At 42.1% G+C, this 19,561-nt stretch overlaps 1 protein-coding gene across 21 annotated transcripts in view; it reads left to right on the forward strand.

The window, feature by feature from the left end:
• The window catches only part of CLASP1 (cytoplasmic linker associated protein 1), a gene marked incomplete at both ends in the record, with an annotated part of 231,564 nt that overhangs the window by 166,364 nt on the left and 45,639 nt on the right, over positions 1-19,561 (forward strand). For all 21 annotated transcript variants that reach the window (XM_079710818.1, XM_079710805.1, XM_079710806.1 and 18 more), the window contains 4 exons: positions 1,387-1,450; positions 4,059-4,222; positions 8,694-8,772; positions 9,770-9,913. In XM_079710818.1, the coding sequence (XP_079566944.1) occupies positions 1,387-1,450; positions 4,059-4,222; positions 8,694-8,772; positions 9,770-9,913 (451 nt within the window). The remainder of the gene's footprint in view (positions 1-1,386; positions 1,451-4,058; positions 4,223-8,693; positions 8,773-9,769; positions 9,914-19,561) is intronic.

Consider the following 19,561-nt stretch of genomic DNA (forward strand, 5'->3'; position numbering starts at 1 on the left):
TAAATATGCAGAGTAAAGAGATACTCAAATAGGGTACTCTAAAGTACTCTTTAGCTTTAGAATTGATTATTTTTGCTTTTTTCTTTGTTTCTGTCTTTCATAAATTTTCTAAAATGAGCATGTATTACATATACCAAAAATATGTGTTTATACCATATTTCCTCAAATCTAAGGCACCACTGACACACCATTATTTTATATCTGAGAAGAAATGCTGCTTATTAAACCATGACAGTACTAATAGGTCATTGCTTATAAGATGAATCTCAAAATTACAGAGAGGTTTGAACTACACTCTATCATATTCTTCGGGTAACTTTTTTTAAAGCTGTATGGTGGGACTGGATAAGTGTCTATGGTCATGGATGGCTCCGCAAAGCCGTGGGAGCATTGACTGACGAATCACTGCGCTTCAGGCGCGGCTGTCCAGCCAGTCTGGCCCCTGCTCTATTCCTTCCTGCCGTCTTCCCTCCCCACCCCCCGTCCCCCCTTGTTCTCTTCTGTGCATGCGGCAGGAGAAGTTTCGCTACATGCGCTCTGAAGTGCAGGTCCTCTCTGGTGCTCTAGTGACCTGTGAAAAAACAGAAAAAAGGATTTGCTGTCATTATCCGTCAAGAATCTGCTCAGTTCTCACGGCCCCAGTTTCTTGATTCTTAGTGTTCACCAAGTATCCATTGAATAATCTCTAGAAATCTGTTGATTAGCATTGGTCTGATCTAGATTTCATTGTTAGCAATGTTAAAAGATCACCCAACCTGAGAGGGATGATTTGGGGAAGAAGGTGAATCTTTCTCATGAAACCTCGAAGTAGAAATGGGATTCAGTAGTACAGTTCAGGGTAAGAAAAGTCACAGGGGCACATGAAATGCGTGTTTGCTTGTCTCAGGCACAGTTGCAGGTAGGGTGTGTTCTTTAATCCTTTTAGCAGCCGCTTGGTTCACTGAAATGGATACAAAGATATCAGAGTACTTTGGCTCTAGCAGGACTGAGATTAAAATCCAGGTCTGTCTGACCCCGAAGCACATGCTTTTCCTAGTTGATGCCGTTGCCTTTCATCTGTGGTGGTGGAAACACACCTGCAACGAGGTGAGCAGGATGTGGCTCATGGCTTTGCCACGCCCACATGTGTGAACTCAGGTGATCACGCTCTGAGATTCAGTTTCATTTTAGAATGAGAGCGAAACGATCATGATTTTTTTATTCCTATGCAGTTCCATCATAAATTAAAATTTAGATAATTGATTTGTGAAGAAAGGACTTTGTTATATAAAAATTATATAAAGCTTACATAGTGGAATGAAATAAAAGGATTTCGAGAAGCTGTAACTAATTTCAGTATTGGCTTATTAAATATTAAATTTATTTATTTCTATTTTGTTCCCTCAGTCGGGTGGAGTTGAAAAGATTGTGTGAGATTTTCACCCGAATGTTTGCTGACCCTCACAGCAAGGTAAGGTCTGGGGAACCTGCCCACTTGTGTTCCTCTCTGCATGTCTGTGTGGGCTGCATAATATACAACTTCAGAGTGGGATACCAGCCCTGCAGCACAGTATAGACCTTACAGACTGAACCCCAATTTCAGCACTAGTTTGTTATGGCTTCTGAAAACGGAATTCTTAGAAACTTCCAATGTCCATACAACATCAAGTTAAATAAAGTGTGTTTCAAGTAAGGGTTACCGTGGAGAGAATGAGATGTAGTCTTTTACTTATTCAGCAAATATTTTCGCATACTTAGCCAAATGGTGGGCTGGGTGCTAGGATGTAACAGTGTATTATCATATAATGCCTTCCTGAAAAAAGTTACAGTAGTGAAGAAAATAATCAAGTTATGTAAATTTTTTTTGGGGGGGTACCCATGTAGAATTTGTCTGTATGGGACAAGATAGACAAATGGAAGCATTTATAAAATGGATTTACTGAAGAACCACATTAAGTATTTCTCCAGACAACAATAGAATTGCCGCCTCTAAGAATTTGCTGGATGGTGGTCACTTAGCTGGTGCCTACACCCCCTGGGGACCGGAGGAGGACTGCCTTTTGACAAGGACTCCCTGCTGAGGGGAGAGCACCCAGGAGTGAGGGACAGGCCCTTTCTAGGAGTGGAGCTGAGAGCGGGACCCTTGACAAAAGTTCACTTGGAGTCTAGATTGTCAATAAATACCATTGTTTGGTAGGAAGCCTTGGCAGGCTGTTGCTGTTCAGTGGTTTTAGAGAAAGAAAAAACAGGAATGAAGGTATCGGGCAAGTTAAAGGGTGAAGGACAGAAACTAAAGTAGAAATTGAGGGAACCAGAAATCAGCACCAGCAAATCTTAAATGCTTGATGTGCAAGACTTAAGTGTCTTACACTATCATTTTCCTACTAAAAATGGTCTCTTCTGAATCCTCCTGGGAGAAAGAAACCTGTGGTGGCCAGAAAGTCTAGCCAGTTACTGTGATTCCCCTTCTTTTCCTACACTGTCGTCCTCACAGGAATTGTCCGTGAACTGTGTCAATCATCCATCCACCCGTGCAGCCATTCAGCATTTACTGAGCACCCACTCTGGGCTAGGGATACAGAAAACCACACAGGACCCCTCCCTGCCTTTTGAAATGCTCACGGGAGCCTAGGAGAATGAACGCAGGGGTGCTCCTTTTTGGGGCAGGGGCAACAGTTCTCCTCAGTATTGGTCTTAAAGCATGTCTTAAAATTCCTGTTATGACCCTCACTCACAGCAAGGTTGACATTCGCAGTATTAATAAAACCCAAGAAACGTTGAGTTTAAGGGCCAGGTAGATATCCAAAGATATAATTATCAAGATTTTCTGTAAGATAGTATTCAAAGCAGTAAGATTTGAAGCATAAGCATAAGGTTCATAAGATGTATAGCGTAAGGGGTATTAGACGGATTTGGACATTGATGAAATTTCTATTACCTGTCACCTCTAGATTGCTGATTCAGAACCAGAATGTGAGGATAAAGAAGGAAATTTGTTTCCATCAGAAAGCTCTTGTACAGTGAGTTTGCAGGTCTCAGTTTAGTAAATATTTGCTAGCTGCCTTTGTGCTAAGCCAGGAATCCCACAGCTGGTGCTCATTGACTTCTTTCTGAGCTGTCTCACGGGAGACCCCTGGTGGTTAATAGTTGCTGAGCTAGAACTGAGTAGGTCTGTGATAGCCGGCTTGTCCCGGGAGAGCAGGACTCATTTACAAGTAGGGTGCACAGTGCCACCGCTAACCTCTCTGAGACTGGTTCAGGGGTGATCCGCCATGAGCCCTGTCTCACCGTAGGGAGCACTGATGATCACACAGTGGCGTGAGGATTAATGCAACTGTCGGTGTCTTTCATCCCAAGCCATAATCTTTTATAATGATTGCTATGGCTTTTATAATATCTTTGCATAAAGATAATACTTTATAATACCTGAACGGGCATACATCAAAATAGATGACTGAAATGAAAAGCAATACATATACAAGTTTTTTTTCCCCTTCATCCTGTAATAGTTTTTATTGAATGCTAGGTAATGAGCAATAATAGTATAGAATTATGATGGATAAAAGGTATTTTAAAGAAAAAGAGGGAGAGAGAAAGGAAAGAGAGAGAGAGAGAGGGAGAGAGGGAGGGAGGAAGGAAGGAAGGAAAGGAAAGGAAAGGAAAGAAAAGAAAGACCTCCAAGATTAGACTCATATTTTCAGCAAAGTTAATTTCTCTCTGTACTGAATTTTAAAGGCATGTAGAGGGAGGGGAGAGTTATTTCGTCAGTTTGTAGCCTTTTCAGGCCTTTTAAGAAACTGCATGAAACTTGTATGACTTCACTGTGGACTAACGTGGAATCTGTTTCGTTGCATGGCCTGGTTTGCGGTGGAATTCACACCAGAGAGTAAGTTCCGACCCCTTTTCCTTTATCTGTTCTTGTTACTGTGTTTGCCTCCTATGCCACGTCCAGTTGTGGACAATGTCAACCCCAGTTACGATTCTGGACAAAGCCAAGATGGGCATTTTTATCATTTTGGAGACTTGGGAGGAAATCATGAATTAAATATGTGAAATACTTGGTTTCCATTTGTGTCTAGGTTTTCAGTATGTTTTTGGAGACTCTTGTGGATTTTATAATAATTCATAAGGATGACTTGCAAGACTGGCTTTTTGTTCTTCTCACACAATTGCTTAAGAAAATGGGAGCAGATTTGCTTGGATCTGTGCAAGCGAAAGTTCAGAAGGCTCTCGATGTCACAAGGCAAGTGCTTGGGGGCAAGATCATTTTTTCCCAGCTTTTGAGATAAAACTGACATACAACATTGTGTGAGTTTTAAGTGTATAATGTGAGGATTTGATACGTGTATATTGCTAAATGATTACTGCAGTGTCAGTTAATACATCCTTCACCTCACATAACTACCATTTTTTGTTGCTTATGTGGTAAAAAGCAGTCAAGATATGTTCCCTTAGCAAGTGTTATAACTGTAATGGGAAGTTTGTACCCTTTGACCAACATCTCCCCATTTCCCTCACCCCACTAGGCTCTGGCAACCACCATTCTACTCTTTGTTTCTATGGGTTTGACTTTTTTTTTTTTTTTTTTTTTTTTAGATTCCACATATAAGTGATATGCAGTATTTGTCTTTCTCTATCTGGCTTATTTCACTTAGCACGATGCCCTCAAGTTTCATCCATGTTGTCACAAATGGCATGATTTCCTTCTCTTTTATGACTGAATAATATTCCATTTATACGTACACCACATTTTCTTTATCCGTTCATCCATCAACACACTTAGGTTGTTTCCATGTCTTGGCTGTTGTGAATAGTGCTGCAGTGAACATGGGGTCAGATATCTCTTTGAGATACTGATTTTATTTCCTTTGGATATATACCTAGCAGTGGGGTTGCTGGCCCATATGGTAATTCTAATTTTTTTTTTTTTTTTTTGGCTGTGCCACGTGGCTTGCGGGATCTCAGTTCCCTGACCAGGGGTTGAACGTGGGCCACAGCAGTGAGAGTGCCACATCCTAACCGATAGGCCACCAGGGAATTTGCTAGTTCTAATTTTTTTGTGGAACCTCCATACCGCTTTCCATAGCAGCTGCACCAATTTACATTCCCACCAGCATTTGTTATCTCTTGTCTTTTTGATGATGGCCATTCTAACAGGTGTGAGGTGATACCTCACTGTAGTTTTTATTTGCATTTTTCTAATAATTAGTGATATTGAGCACCTTTTCATGTACTTGTTGGCCATTTGTATGTCCTCTTTGGGAAAATGTCTACTGGTGGGGCGGGGGCACTAGACCATTTTGATACTACGAGAGTCTTTATAGGTGGTTTCTTGTCATTTTGTTACCTGTGGCTTTTGTCACCCACTTGAATATCTACTTTCTTACTTAATTCCCACATTCTCTTATTAACATATATGTTGAAATATCCCAACAGTCCATGAGATGAAATGCCCATATCTTCCTTGAGTTGACATTATTTTTGTGAATGCCTAAGACAAATGTAAAAAAAAGAAAGAAAACATTGAAAATTGATTCTCTTCTCTTTAAAAAACACTTTAGAATATTTATGAGCATCCTTCTGAAGACCCCAGTATTTTTACGACTTCAACCTCTTGTAAGGCACACTAGAAATTTTTCTGTTCATGTGTGGTGTAGGGTTCCCGTTCATCCAGGAATAGTTTCTCTTAACAGTTCATTGGCCAGAGATGATAACACACTTACAATATTTTTAGCCCATCTGGCCTTTATGAGAAAAGAAAAGCTACTGAGACTCAGAAAAAGTGTAAAAAAAACTGAGTCTGTGCTGTTATTGTTTGGAAACAAACTTCTGATCTTTGCCTGTACAATAGTAAATCCTTGACACACGAGCGATAGAAATTGAATGATCTCAGAAGACGGTTCGCAGTAATGTCTTGGTTGTGATTTGGTGGATGACGGAGGGGAATGTGTCAGATTGCTGATTTTTTTTTTTTTTTTTTTGCTGTACGCGGGCCTCTCACTGCTGTGGCCTCTCCCGTTGCGGAGCACAGGCTCTGGACGCGCAGGCTCAGCGGCCATGGCTCACGGGCCCAGCCTCTCCACGGCCTGTGGGATCTTCCCGGACCGGGGCACGAACCCCTGTCCCTTGCATCGGCAGGCGGACTCCCAACCACTGCACCACCAGGGAAGCCCAGATTGCTGAATTTTTAAAAGAATAAACAGATGTCTCCAGGTCACTCAGAAAATCATCATCAGCATAGTAACTTTTATATGACACGTTACTGCAAACTGGGATGTGAGTAGGTATCATAGAACTGTCAGAATGGAAGGACCTTTCTCATTTCATTGTAAAATTAGGAAACAGAGAGTAACTTGACACACCCGGAGCCCCACTTCCTGCTCGTGGCAGCCCGGGAGCCAGCATCCAGGAGAGCCGGTTGTCACTCTGTTGTGTGTCCTGTGGTCGCCGGCTGGCCTGCGGGAGAGTGTGGAGGGCATCACACTGCCCCGGCATTGTCTCCCGCGCTTGCATCTGTTAGATGTCTCTGGCTGCCGAGACTACATTTGTTCCTCTACACTGTGATGCCAGCTTTTTTTTGGTCCCCGACCCTGAAGATCTGTGTAATTTGTGCTGCTATAGAATTTTATTATCCAAGTAGATTTCCCTTTAGATTTTCAGTGAACTCAGTGTAACGTACTGTATTTGCAGTAAGGCTTTCAGGCACCACCCCTCCTGTGGGTGACTAAGTGTAGTGCAGTTGGGGGACAGTCCTTTACACCAGTGGATTCCTCACAGTTTGGTCAGAGGTTGACTGGAGGGGCTGAGCTGATGCAGCTGATGATACATGAGCGATGTAAACAGCAGGGCGGTTACGCGAGAGGCTGGGGAGCTGCGGTGAGTTATGGTCACAGGGGATGTGGGCCCAGTGGTCCAGGCTTTTCAAGAAAGGTCAGAAATGTGGATTAAGGCAACATATTTCAAGATACATATTTTTTTAAATGACACTGTGAAAGCCAAGGAAAACATTTATAAGCCAGACTTTAGCCTGTAGATTGCTTCCTTAATTTAGGTGGATTTACGAATGACAGAAGATCCATTTCAGATTTTTAGGGATGATGGAAATATTACAATTATATTTCTGATCTTTGGTGATTAAGGGAAATAATTGTGCCCTGCTGTTAGTTTTCCTGGATGCCTCATTCCTTTAAGAACCCTCTTCTGGGGAATTCCCTGGCCTAGGTCCCTAAAGCATGTGTCCCTTTTTCTCGGCAGCTGAGATGTTTAGCTCTTTCAGCTTATCTAGGGTTGTGAGTACCGGGGGTGTCTCAGAGGTGGCTGAGAGCTGTTCCTCAGGTGATAGACCTGATTGTGAATCTGCCTCAGTTTCCTTTCCTTTGGCTGCACTCGACAGCAGGGCGCAGCTCCAGCTTAAATACACCCATTACTCAGATGTATTCTCCATCCTCCCTTTGCTATAGAAGAAAGGAGAGGTGTTCTGCGTGTGGTTTGTTTGTTTCTTTGATGTGTGGCCAGTATGAGTCACTTAAATCATATATACTAAGATGCGCTTTGCTTCCAGAGGTGGTCCTCAGAGCTTCTTGGATACAAATAGATGTGGGGGAAAAGGATGTGCTGTTGGTCAAGTTGACTTTTTATTAGTAATTATGATGGTGGTACTACTAGTAACTAGGATGTGCCACACACTTTATGTTTTTCTCGTATTATTTAAGTTTCAGATCAGTCCTGTAATCTGAAAGATTCGAATCTGCGTCCCTTTTCTTTCTACTATCCTTCCGTACACTGAGAATGGTCTCTAAGGGAGTCTAAAAGAAAGCGATGCAGTCACTCAGCCTCAATTGGAATAGATCTTCGCATTGCATTATCTTTCCTGTTAGCATGGAAGGGACATCTGCATCAGGCACAAGGGCTCCTTCAGGCAATTTTAAACTCGTACTAGTAATTGTGGCTTTTTAAGGGAGAAGGCACTGACTTTCACTCGCCAGGAGCCCTCAGGGTTACTCAGTTGGATCAAAAATGTGAGAGGACCAGGAGAAAAGAGATGAGTCGCAGGCGAGAAGTGGAGCCGGAGTGGGGCTCCTAGGGTCCCAGTCCTGTGTGTGTCTGTACCTGGAGAGGGGTGTTTCTGGGTGAGTGTCCCACGGGCGCTCTTCTGTGGTGCCCACACAAAGCCAGCTCACGGGCGAGGACCCCAGGAACTGTGCAGGCGGCTTCAGCAAGGGCAGCTGCAAGCAGCCTCTTTGGGATGTAAAAGTTAGGTTTGGGCGATGGAAGTGTTTCTCATGTGAGCAGTATTCCAAAAGGTACCTGGCAAGAAGGCAAGCAGGCATTCATTGCTCAGTTTATGTGTTTCGGGACTTTTTCTAAATTTTCTAGGGAACTCCCTGGCGGTCTGGTGGTTAGGACTCGGCGCTCTCAAGTGCCGGGCCCGGGTTCCATCTCTGGTCCGGGAACTAAGATCCCATGCGCCATGCGTTGCAGCCAAACAAAAACCAAAAAACAAAACAAAACAAAATAAATAAGTTTTCTATGTAATGTGTATTACTTTAGTATTTACATAAAATGAAAAGTAATATTTAAAATATATAAACATGCTTGCTTTTTATATATGTTAGAGGAATCCGTAATAGTGTATTTTTGTTTATTATATGATTTTACATTGTTTTTTGTAATAAGTCTTTCTTTTAAAATACTTTTTTTTTTTTTAAACCTAGGGACTCCTTTCCATTTGATCAGCAGTTTAACATTTTGATGAGATTTATTGTGGATCAAACCCAAACTCCTAACCTCAAGGTCGGTAACTATTTGTCACTATAGTTCAACCTCTAGAAGTCAAATTTGCTTAAAATATACTTGTTTATACATGACTCGTATTTCACTATTGTGAGTAAATCTGCTGTGAGCAACATGTTTCCATTTCTGTTGGTTCAGTACATAGTAGAGAAGTTGCTGGTTTATTGGGTAGGGACACGCTTAACTTTATTTTAAACTGCCGAAATGGTTATATCAGATTATATTCCTACCAGCGGTGTCTGAGAACTCCAGTTGTTCCCCATCCTTACCAACATTTGGGCATTATTGCAGTGTTTCACATTAATATTTAATGTAGAGAATTTTGATGTGTTAAAATAGGTATCTTATTAGAATGTTTTTAATATTAACATCGTAACACATGAAAAATGAATTGTGACATGTTTTATAGACATCATACCTATAAGAACGAACTAATGGTATTTGAAGGAAGATGTGCTCCTTTGAATGGCATCGGGTCCACTGTCTGTTCTTTGATCACTAATTTTGCTGAGGTTTTTAGGAGAGGCCCAATAAATAATAACCCTTTTCTCCTGAGGTCCAAACCAAGTGAGACCTCGGTGGGGAAGTTAGAGCAGAATTATCAGCTTGAATTACCTTCAGTGCTGCCTTGCAAGACCTGGCCTCGAGTGGCTGAAAAATAAAACTCACACAGAGCTGTGCTTGCCCCGCGGTCGGTGGCAGAGCCGGAGGTCCCCCTGGTGCCTCCACCCCTCACCCCAGCGGGGGCTCCCGCCCGGCACGTGTCTTGCGGCGTCTGTGAGGAGGATTAGGCTGCAGGCCTCCCTTCTGTTCCCAGGCTTCCCTGTCAGTCATCTCATGCTTTTTCCCTGCTGGAGGCCCCTGCGTGTAGGAACATAAATCCAGGAGAAAGGCGGTGTCCCCTCAGTAGTGTGTACTTTTCTCTGAGCACCAGTTAAGAGTTCTGTTCAAAGATTTGTAAAGTGTACCTACTGTTGGTAATTGCTGGATCTTTCAGGTCAAAGTTGCCATCCTGAAGTACATCGAGTCTCTCGCTAGGCAGATGGACCCAACAGATTTCATAAACTCCAGTGAGACGAGGCTTGCTGTGTCTAGAATTATAACCTGGACGACAGAGCCAAAGAGTTCAGACGTGAGAAAGGTATGTCCTTAGGCACGCGTCACGAAGAGGCATTGACGGGACCTTGTAGGCCACCCCCCAGCCTACACGCAAACCACTGTCGCTCCTTCTCTAGGAAGCCAAGGCTGTGCTCCTGTCCCTCCAGCTCCGTCTGGTTGCAGCCTTTGAAGATCAAAATGAAAATCTGAAATCTTGTATCATGGGAGACACCCTGATACCAAGATGTTGTGTCGTTGCTTTTTTTTTTTTTTTTTCAGTCACCTGAAGAGAAATATTTGCTATTTTCTTCTGAAATGGCACGTTGAAAGGCATATATATAACACAGTGGAGGGAGCACGGGGCCCTGTTATTTCTATTCTTAGGTAGTATTCTGCCTTAGGACTCCTGTGAAGATGAATTCATATATGTTAAAAGCATGATCCATTCCTGACAGGTTATAAGCACACAGGAAGTGGGAGTTATCACTCTCTCTGTTGTTTCTGTTATTCTCTTCCTGTCAGTGTCCTGTCCTTCTACACTTGGAGTTTCACACATGGCCACTGTTCTTTTACTTTATATATAAACAAGCCAGCCTTTCCAAGTTACTGTTCAAAACCAGATTTCTTCGTTCTGGTTTCAGACTCAAAGTACTTGATTTGGGTTATTTGTGTGTAATCATGAACCTTGCATTTTTTTTTTTTTTCTTTTCTTTTTCCCCCGTAGTATACTCCTTCCACCGCCGTCCGTGCCAAAATAGTCCTTTGGCCTTGGGGTAGAGTTGGTAACGTGGACCACTTGGGTCGAGGCAGGGTTAAGGATGATTCCAAGAGGTAGTTAGCAAGGTTGTTGTGGTTCCAAATGCCCCTGAACACCTAGCTCCTGCTCTAACGGAATCCAAGGAAGGGAACCAAAGAACCACCTGCAGGGTTTCTTTGGGAGGGTCACAGCCAATGTAATTCTCCAGCCATTGTACAGTAATAAACTAAGTTGTCCAAGGTCAAAGAAACAAGGATGAATTTTATTAAAGCACTCATTCAAAATTACTGTTCTAATAGTAAATAATATTTTTGATTTATGATCTGTTTGTAAAATGTTTCAATATTTATTGAAAGAGCAACCTTTAATTTAACCATTAAGCCTCTTTGGGACTTGGGAGGCACACTGGGAGGTGGTGGCATGATTTGGTTGATTGGAACGTCAGATATTTGTGTTACAGTTTTCAAAGTCACAGATCAACCAAGAAATACAAGAGCCCAAGTGCAGCTTCCTATCTTTAGTCATAACACGTTGCATACGAGTGTCTATATGAGTCTGTGTTTTTGTAATTGAAGGTTATTACTGAAGTGTTCCCTCCCATGGGGCTGGAAGATGTTTTAGACGAGCACGTTATCATGATTAGGGCCTGTATGGGAACAGCCAGCTTTGGTCATGATAGCTACTCTCTCTGGACATGCACATTAAACATTTGAACTCGGATTTATTGTCCTAACTTTTCTAATCAGGACTCTAGAGGGATGTTTTTCCTTGAGTTATCTAGCCTGGGGCATCTAAACAGTGCCTCCAGTGTCTGCCCTTCCCCATCGTGAGGACTGCCAAACGCCCCACCTTCAGGCTGAGGTCAAACCTGGCCTCCGGGACAGTAATCCCGGCCCCTCAGAGGAAGCTGAAAAGCTTTACGTCAGTGGTTCTCAGTCCTGGCTGCAATGAAAACTAACCCAGATTGCTGCGCTCTCCCCGAAGTCACTTGACTTCACTGGTACAGAGTGGAGCGTGGACGTTGCTCTGTGTCTGGTCGGGGCTCCTTCCACTCTTGGCTGATCTTTAATGCAGTGTTGAGGTCCATCAGTTAAGACCGTTCCCCTGGGACTGAACCTCAGGCACGCAAGCTGCTGACGTAGTCTTGACCTGGTTGCCGCTAATTCTCTTGGGACCCAGGCTGGGCCCTGGGTGTCTTCAGGGCCAGGCCTGGCCCTGCTGTTCCCTGGGCCTCCTCCACCTCTCTGCTTTTGTTCCCCCTGCATGCTCAGCACCTAGCACAAAACCTGTAAAAACAAAGTAGGCATTTAGTAAGTATTTTCAGTGAATTAATGAATGATAAATACTCAAAGAGAAATGACCTAATTTCAAGTAACATTTTGAAGCCATCATGTTCAAAACCAGAGCCTTGGAAGTTCTCTTGTGGCTTCTGTATTCGTTTTCTGTTGCATAACAAATCACCACAAACTTAGCAGCTTGAAACGGCACAAATTTATGATCTCACAGTTGGATTCTCTGCTCAGAGCCTTCCCAGACTGAAGTCAAGGTGTGGCCTGGGTCTTGGATCTCACTTGAGACCTGGGCTTCTCTGCCATCTCCCTGGTTCTTGGCCAAATTCAGCTCCTTGCGGGTGAGGACTAGGTGCCTGTTTTCCTACCAACTGTCAGCAGGAGGTGTTCTCGGCCGGTGGAGGCTGCTCTCCACCCCCATCACATGGTCCTCTCTACAGCCTGGCACTTTGCTTCTCCAGAGCCTGCAGGAGAATTTTTTTTTTTTTTTTTTTGTACGGTATGCGGGCCTCTCGCTGTTGTGGCCTCTCCCATTGCGGAGCACAGGCTCCGGACACACAGGCTCAGCGGCCATGGCTCACGGGCCCAGCCGCTCCACGGCATGTGGGGTCTTCCCGGACCGGGGCATGAACCCGTGTCCCCTGCATCAGCAGGCGGACTCTCAACCACTGTGCCACCAGGGAAGCCCTGCAGGAGAATTTTTGAAGAAATAATGTCCTAAAACTTCCCAAGTTTTATGAAAAACTTTACACATCTAAGAAGCTCAGCAAACTCCAAGTAGGATTTTAAAAAAAAGACCCATGCCTAGACATGTCATAATCAAGCTGCTGAAAGCTGAAGACAGCAGAGGGAAGCAGCTCAGCATAGCCAGGGTCCTCAGAAGACAAACAGCTGCGTGCTCATCAGCAGCCACGGGGGGAGGGGCTTCCCTGTTGGTGCAGTGGTTAAGAATCCGCCTGCCAATGCAGGGCACACGGGTTCCAGCCCTGGTCCGGGAAGATCCCACATGCCGCGGAGCAACTAAGCCCGTGAGCCACAACTACTGAGCCCGTGAGCCACAACTACTGAAGCCTGTGCGCCACAGCTACTGAAGCCCGCACACCTAGAGCCCGTGCTCAGAGAAGCCACCGCAGTGAGAAGCCCGCGCACAGCAACAAAGAGTAGCCCCCGCTCGCCGCAACTAGAGAAAGCCCGTGCGCAGCAACGAAGACCCAATGCAGCCAAAAATGAAAATAAATAAATAAATTTATTTTTTAAAAAAAGAAACCATGGGGGACAGAGGCAGCTGGAAGGAAAAAAAGTCAACCAAGAATTCTCTATTCAGCAAAACTATTCGTCAAAAATGAAAGATAAATTAAAATGAAGCCAGCAGGAGACTCTCATTTTAATCTCTCAGCCTCTTTAAAAAGGGCTCACCTGATTATCACCACACAGGATAATCTGCCCTTTAACTAAGCCAGCCAGTTAGGGAGGGACTTTAATTATACCTGCAGAACCCCTTCTGCCATGTAACGTAATTATGGGAGTGAAGTCTGTCACACGCGCAAGTCCCGCTCACCCTGGGGGAGGGCTGTAAGGCTTACCCACCAGAAGGCGGGGACCCTGGGGCCCACCTTAGCGCTCTGCCTACCAAGGCTTTGGTCTCTTTTTCGGCGGCCTGGCATGAGTCTTCCATAGTTAGTTACCCGGTAGTTCCTTAGCTCTTACTTGAAAAGGGAGCTTTTTTACCTAACTATGCAAATTGTAATGAGGTTCATTTTAGCAGGTGCATCTCTGCATTCTGAGCACCCGGTGAAATTTTTTTTTCATCCTCGAAGATATTCGTGAATTTGATTGCTTGGCTTTCAGTTGTATCCATCGAGCACTCGCTAGGATAGGCTTGTTAAAACACAGTATTCAAATACGTGTTCTTTTGCCCCATACAGGCGAATCCTTCCTGGAGATAGAGCCGCTTTTATTTAAATGCTCTGTTTTGCGGTTCCATCCACTGGATATTTATATAAATGTACATGCTGTTGTAAGTGATGCACCCGCCTTACCCACAAATTTGAGATGTGTTCTAAAGATTGTCTAAATGAATGTAGTGCCTAAGTAAATTAAAATACTTAGAAATTGTGATACGGTATATATCACTCCATTCTAAGATTTTAAATGTCATTACTATTATTTTAAAGCTGCAAGGAAAGAAAACAGGCAGCATTTTCATCTGGATAATTTAGTGCACTAAAGATTTGCTTGCTTATCTCTTCTATGTAGACATACGTTTTGCCTCACCTGTGATTTGCAAAGTTATTAAAAGGTTGTATCAGGTGCTAGGGAAATCTTGGTGATTTTCAAGTTCTCCTGTTGGTGTCCTGACTTAATGTCCTAAGAGTAGGGCAAGGTTACACTCTAAATACTAGAAGAGCCCTACAGTCTGAAATCTATGCAGTAAACTCTCATATTGGCCCTCTCCTTGGAGAATATTAATTTTATACAAACAGTACTCGGGAAGTTTGCAGGCAGTGCAGCGCCTCCTCTGTATATCTCCTGTTTGGGAAACCACTTTAGACACCTTTTAAGCTGACAAAACTCTGATTTACTGACTTCAGTGTTTTTGATATTTTGTTTCTTTTTTTATGTCAGTGTTCTGGGGTGTTTCCTCTCAGAGGGAGTCGGGTGTTTGAATATTTAAGATGTTGAGGAGGGAGGAAACACAACCTAAACCAAAACACGAGTCAGTCATCTGGATGCACGCTTGCCTGGCTGGGACTGACTTGGATGGATGGAAAAGCCCCACCCGGCTTTAACTGGCCTGCTTTATTCCCAAAGTAACCTTTTCCATTTTTTAAGTATGGGAATCCTGAGACTTGTGTTGACCAAACTACACAGACATACACCGGACCTTTCTTTTTTCTTTTTTTAACATCTTTATTGGAGTATAATTACTTTACAATGGTGTGTTAGTTTCTGCTGTATAACAAAGTGAATCAGCTATACATACACATATATCCCCATATCCCCTCCCTCTTGCGTCTCCCTCCCACCCTCCCTATCCCACCCCTCTAGGTGGTCACAGAGCACCGAGCTGATCTCCCTGTGCTATGCGGCTGCTTCCCACTAGCTATCTACCTTACGTTTGGTAGTGTATATATGTCTGTCCTGCTCTCTCACTTCATCCCGGCTTACCGTTCCCCCTCCCTGTGTCCTCAAGTCCATTCTCTATGTCTGCGTCTTTATTCCTGTCCTGCCCTTAGGTTCTTCAGAATCTTTTTTTTTTTTTAGATTCCATATATGTGTGTTAGCATACAGTATTTGTTTTTCTCTTTCTGACTTACTTCACTCTGTATGACAGAGTCTAGGTCCATCCACCTCACTACAAATAACTCAGTTTCGTTTCTTTTTATGGCTGAGTAATATTCCATTGTATATATGTGCCACATCTTCTTTACCCATTCATCTGTCGATGGACACTTAGGTTGCTTCCATGTCCTGGGTATTGAAAACAGAGCTACAGTGAACGTAGTGGTACTTGACTCTTCTTGAATTATGGTTTTCTCAGGTATATGCCCAGTAGTGGTATTGCTGGGTCCTATGGTAGTTCTATTTTTAGTTCTTTAAGGAACCTCCTTACTGTTCTCCACAGTGGCTGTATCAATTTACAGTCCCACCAACAGTGCAAGAGGGTTCCCTTTTCTCCACACCCTCTCCAGCATTTATTGTTTGTAGATTTTTTGATGATGGCCATTCTGACCGGTGTGAGATGATATCTCATTGTAGTATTGATTTGCATTTCTCTAATGATTAGTGATGTTGAGCATCCTTTCATGTGTTTGTTGGCAGCCTGTATATCTTCTTTGGAGAAATCACTAGACCTTTCTTAATGCACTGTGTCTGTATTAGGATAATACAGTGTATTCTAGAGTTGACCTCTGTTGACTTCTGCCTCTGCTACGTTTTAGCAGTGTGAACAAGTAGTTTAACCTCTGAATCCTTGTTTATTATCCATGAAATGGGAATCGTGATATTTGCTTTAGGCACTGTTGGGGGGACCAACTGCAATAAAGCATATAAAAACCTAGGTAGATACTGCTCTGTTTGTTGTTGTAGCTTCAGCTATTACTGCTTGAGGGTTGCTTTGGTTTTGCTGCTGGTCCAAATTTTTTCCAGCGTTAGGAACATTTTTTTCCCATCAGGCAAAGGGAATGCGGTAATGACAATAGAAATTTTAATGGTATGTTTATATTTTAGGGTTCAGAATCCCTGTATGTTTCCATATCATACGTGATTCTCTAACACTGAGCACCTGCTTTGTCAAGTGAACTAACAGATTTATTAGCCCCCAAATGTTGTTTTGAGAAAGGCAGGAAGTAAAGGCATGGCAAAGAAAATTAGAGATGATAAAGATGCTGTTGCCTGGAGCAGGAAAAGTATATAAATAGCCTTCAAAAGTCGACATTTCTAATTGAAAAAAAATTTTAATCTCTGATTATACATAGGCAGCATGTCCTAATCTAAAAGCTCAGAGTTTTACCATCAAATAAGATTTGAACCTCAGCTGAATGTGACTGCCTCGCTCAAGTCTCATTTTGATCTGTTTGCAAGAACACTGTTACTTCCAGGAGGGGTTGTGGTGATGATGAAGGACTTAGCAAATGATGGAGCTTTAACACTGGCAGTTCCTGTTTTTATTCTTAAGGATACTGTTACTGTTCCGTTATTATTCATAGACTTTTAGATTGTATAATCTCTCTATATATATGACTTTAGAAAAGAAGCCAAATACCTGTACAGCTTACCAATAACCATGGTTTTGAGCGTGTGCTTCTTGTCTCTGACTAAACCCTACCCCTTTCCTGTTTGTCCGTCCCCGCTTCAGCGTAGTCGAATAGGTGAGGATTTCCCCACTAGGTCAGCCTCCACCTGCTCTGGGCCTGGAGAAGGAAACTTGGAAGAAACTTGTAAACAGGTAGATTTAAAACTGTGTACTAACTTGCAAAAAGACACTTCACTGTTTGCATTGAGATTGTTAATCCTGATTACCCTTGTGAAGACACTGAGAAGATTTTGAAGAACCCTAAAATTAACATAATACTACCTGAGCCAGAGCGTGCGTGCGCGTGCGTGCGTGCACCTGTGTAAATGTTGTGTTTTGGTATGTTTTATGATGAACTGCCTTCCCAAAGAAATAGCCACGTTGCAGACAGGCTTCTACCATATTTTAACGAAATAGCAATGGAGAGATACTAAATTTAAAATGTCCGAAGGTTTTGAAATTACCTTATCTTTGGTGGTTTTTCTAAAGCAATTTTAATCACAATCTGAAGGGATCAGTAATATTTGTTTAATAAATTTAAAAAGCCCTCTCTTCTCAAATTTTAAGTTTTCCATAATTAACACTGACACTGAAACATTCGTCAAAGTTTTATTGATCTCCTGTCTGGAAGAATCCTTTTCTGCTGTGAGGCACACGGCATTCAAGGCCATCGATAGCCTGCAGGTTCTTTTCAGACACTAGCAGTGAGATTTGAAGGCCCTTTTACCCTCACCCCTCAAGTTCTACTGTAGAGGCACAAGTGGGAGTCATTTCCTTTCAGGTCACCATTTGATCGTTAAAGTACGTCGCCCCAGAGTTGCCCGTTAGAAAACGTCAGCAGCAGAGGTTTTGGTTTGGTCTGGCTTTTCAATGGCCCTTCCTCACGTGGGGCAAGAGCTCCAAGTTGGGACAGCGACACCCTCTGGTTTGGGGCTCATTATTGAACACGAGCTCTGCCCCAGGCTTTTGAAAATGAATCTCTCCAGCCCATCCCCATATTTGGAATTATTCCTGCAGTGAGAGCATATTGATGGTAACGATAAATATAAGCCAGTTGTCATCCTTGCCTGAACGTTCTGGTATTCAGACTCCTCACTGATACAGAGAGTTGTAGATAAAATGTTTCAGGATCATAACAGTCTCATTCCTTTTAAAACTTTGATGTGAAATCTTTTTAAACTAATATACTTAAACGATACTTTCCATCCATTTCTGGAGCTTGGGTTTCAGAAAAAGATTTTACTTTGAAAACAGCTTTAGGCCAAAGGGTTACTTTTGAAAACTAATAAAATCATTTACATTTTATATTTTGGAAAATGCAAAAAACAAATTATATTCATTTATATGCGTAAGTCACATACCATCTGTCCAACGAGTTATTTTCAGAATTCCCTTTCTATTTGATTTCTTATCAAAATTCAACTTTAGGGTTATTGAGAGAAGGTTCTTCAGTGGGTAGAAGTTGAAGTCTGCTGCGCTTTCTTTTCCCATATGACGAAAAGTCACTAATGTTAAGTAGCCACGAATTAGCACAGTCTCTAGGCCTGTCACCTTGCAGCCCTCTTGTTCCTAAAAGATCCTACCAGTTTTATAATTTGCTTCATGGAAAACCCCAAGTAAATTTTTAGTATCAGGTATCTTGTCATTCTGGGAAGAAATTAGGTCTAAAGACAGTGGCACATTTCACATAAAAACATACTATTCAAAAATGTGATAATGCATTTAATAGTTTTCTAATGCCATTTTCAGCATTTTCAACTTTCTTATTAAATTGGTGATGCTGATTTTCCTTCCCTTGGCCCAAACTCAAGTCTGCGTCTTTGCTTCTCTTTGAAGTGCAGTGTTTTCTGCATGCATTTTTTTCTAACATCTAATAAAAAAATTTTTTAATGCACAGGTTACTTTGCATGATTTGGGGAATTTGCTTTTATACAAATCATATTAACAGTGTGTTAAGTTGATGGTGAAATAGATTTCTTCAGATAATGATTTGTTAAAACTGTTCCAATAATGACGTAGAAATGTGTGTTTTAGTACAATCAATAATAATGGGTTTTGCCTGTCTTGTGAAAGCACACTGGCCCTTATGATTTAATTTGGTTGGAGAGGATATTAATGACCATATTTGGAAATCAAGGGAAAATGTAAGATCCTTTTGCCCAATGCTGTGCTTAATAAATGCTTATGACATTATGAAAGATAATTTTTTATTGTGTAAAATATGTTATTCTACTGATATTTCAAATTTTGTAATTAAGTTTTAATTTTGGTTAAATACATTTGGGTCTTTGGATATTTTTTTTTCCTTCTCCAGGTACAAAATAGTAATTTTATATTATTAACTGGACCTAGAATTAATTGTAACATTTTAAAAACATTGAAGTGGGGTTTTTTGTGGGTGTTTATTTCCAAAAATTTTCTCAGCAAACATGTTTCTATGTAATAGTCTATATAGTGGAAAAAATATTTAGGATAATTACTGCAATCCTAAATATTACAGTCTTTGGAAAAATTAATGTTTGCTTCTAGTCGAAAGATTTTCATAATATGTTTTCCTTTCTTTTGACTCTTAGAAATTTGTAAGAAATGCCTGTTAGTACTAACTAAAATTTTCTTTTGGAATAGTTCTTCTAAATCAAAACCCTTGTAACTAACTCCAAGGGCACCGTTTTCTAAGCTCGAGCACCATAGCAGGCGTGTAGCTTGCCGGGGAAGCCTGGGTCTCACTGCTGGTGTTCTAGCTGCTTACTCTTCCCCACGTTGCTGCTATAGCCACTACGAGCATATGTTGTCTCTCATAAAGGAAAGTAGAACATTTCCCAAAAGGCAGAAGAGTAATAACTTTTTAAC

Source organism: Hyperoodon ampullatus (genome assembly GCF_949752795.1).
Source record: "Hyperoodon ampullatus genome assembly, chromosome: 8".
In the NCBI taxonomy this organism is placed as follows: domain Eukaryota; kingdom Metazoa; phylum Chordata; class Mammalia; order Artiodactyla; family Ziphiidae; genus Hyperoodon; species Hyperoodon ampullatus.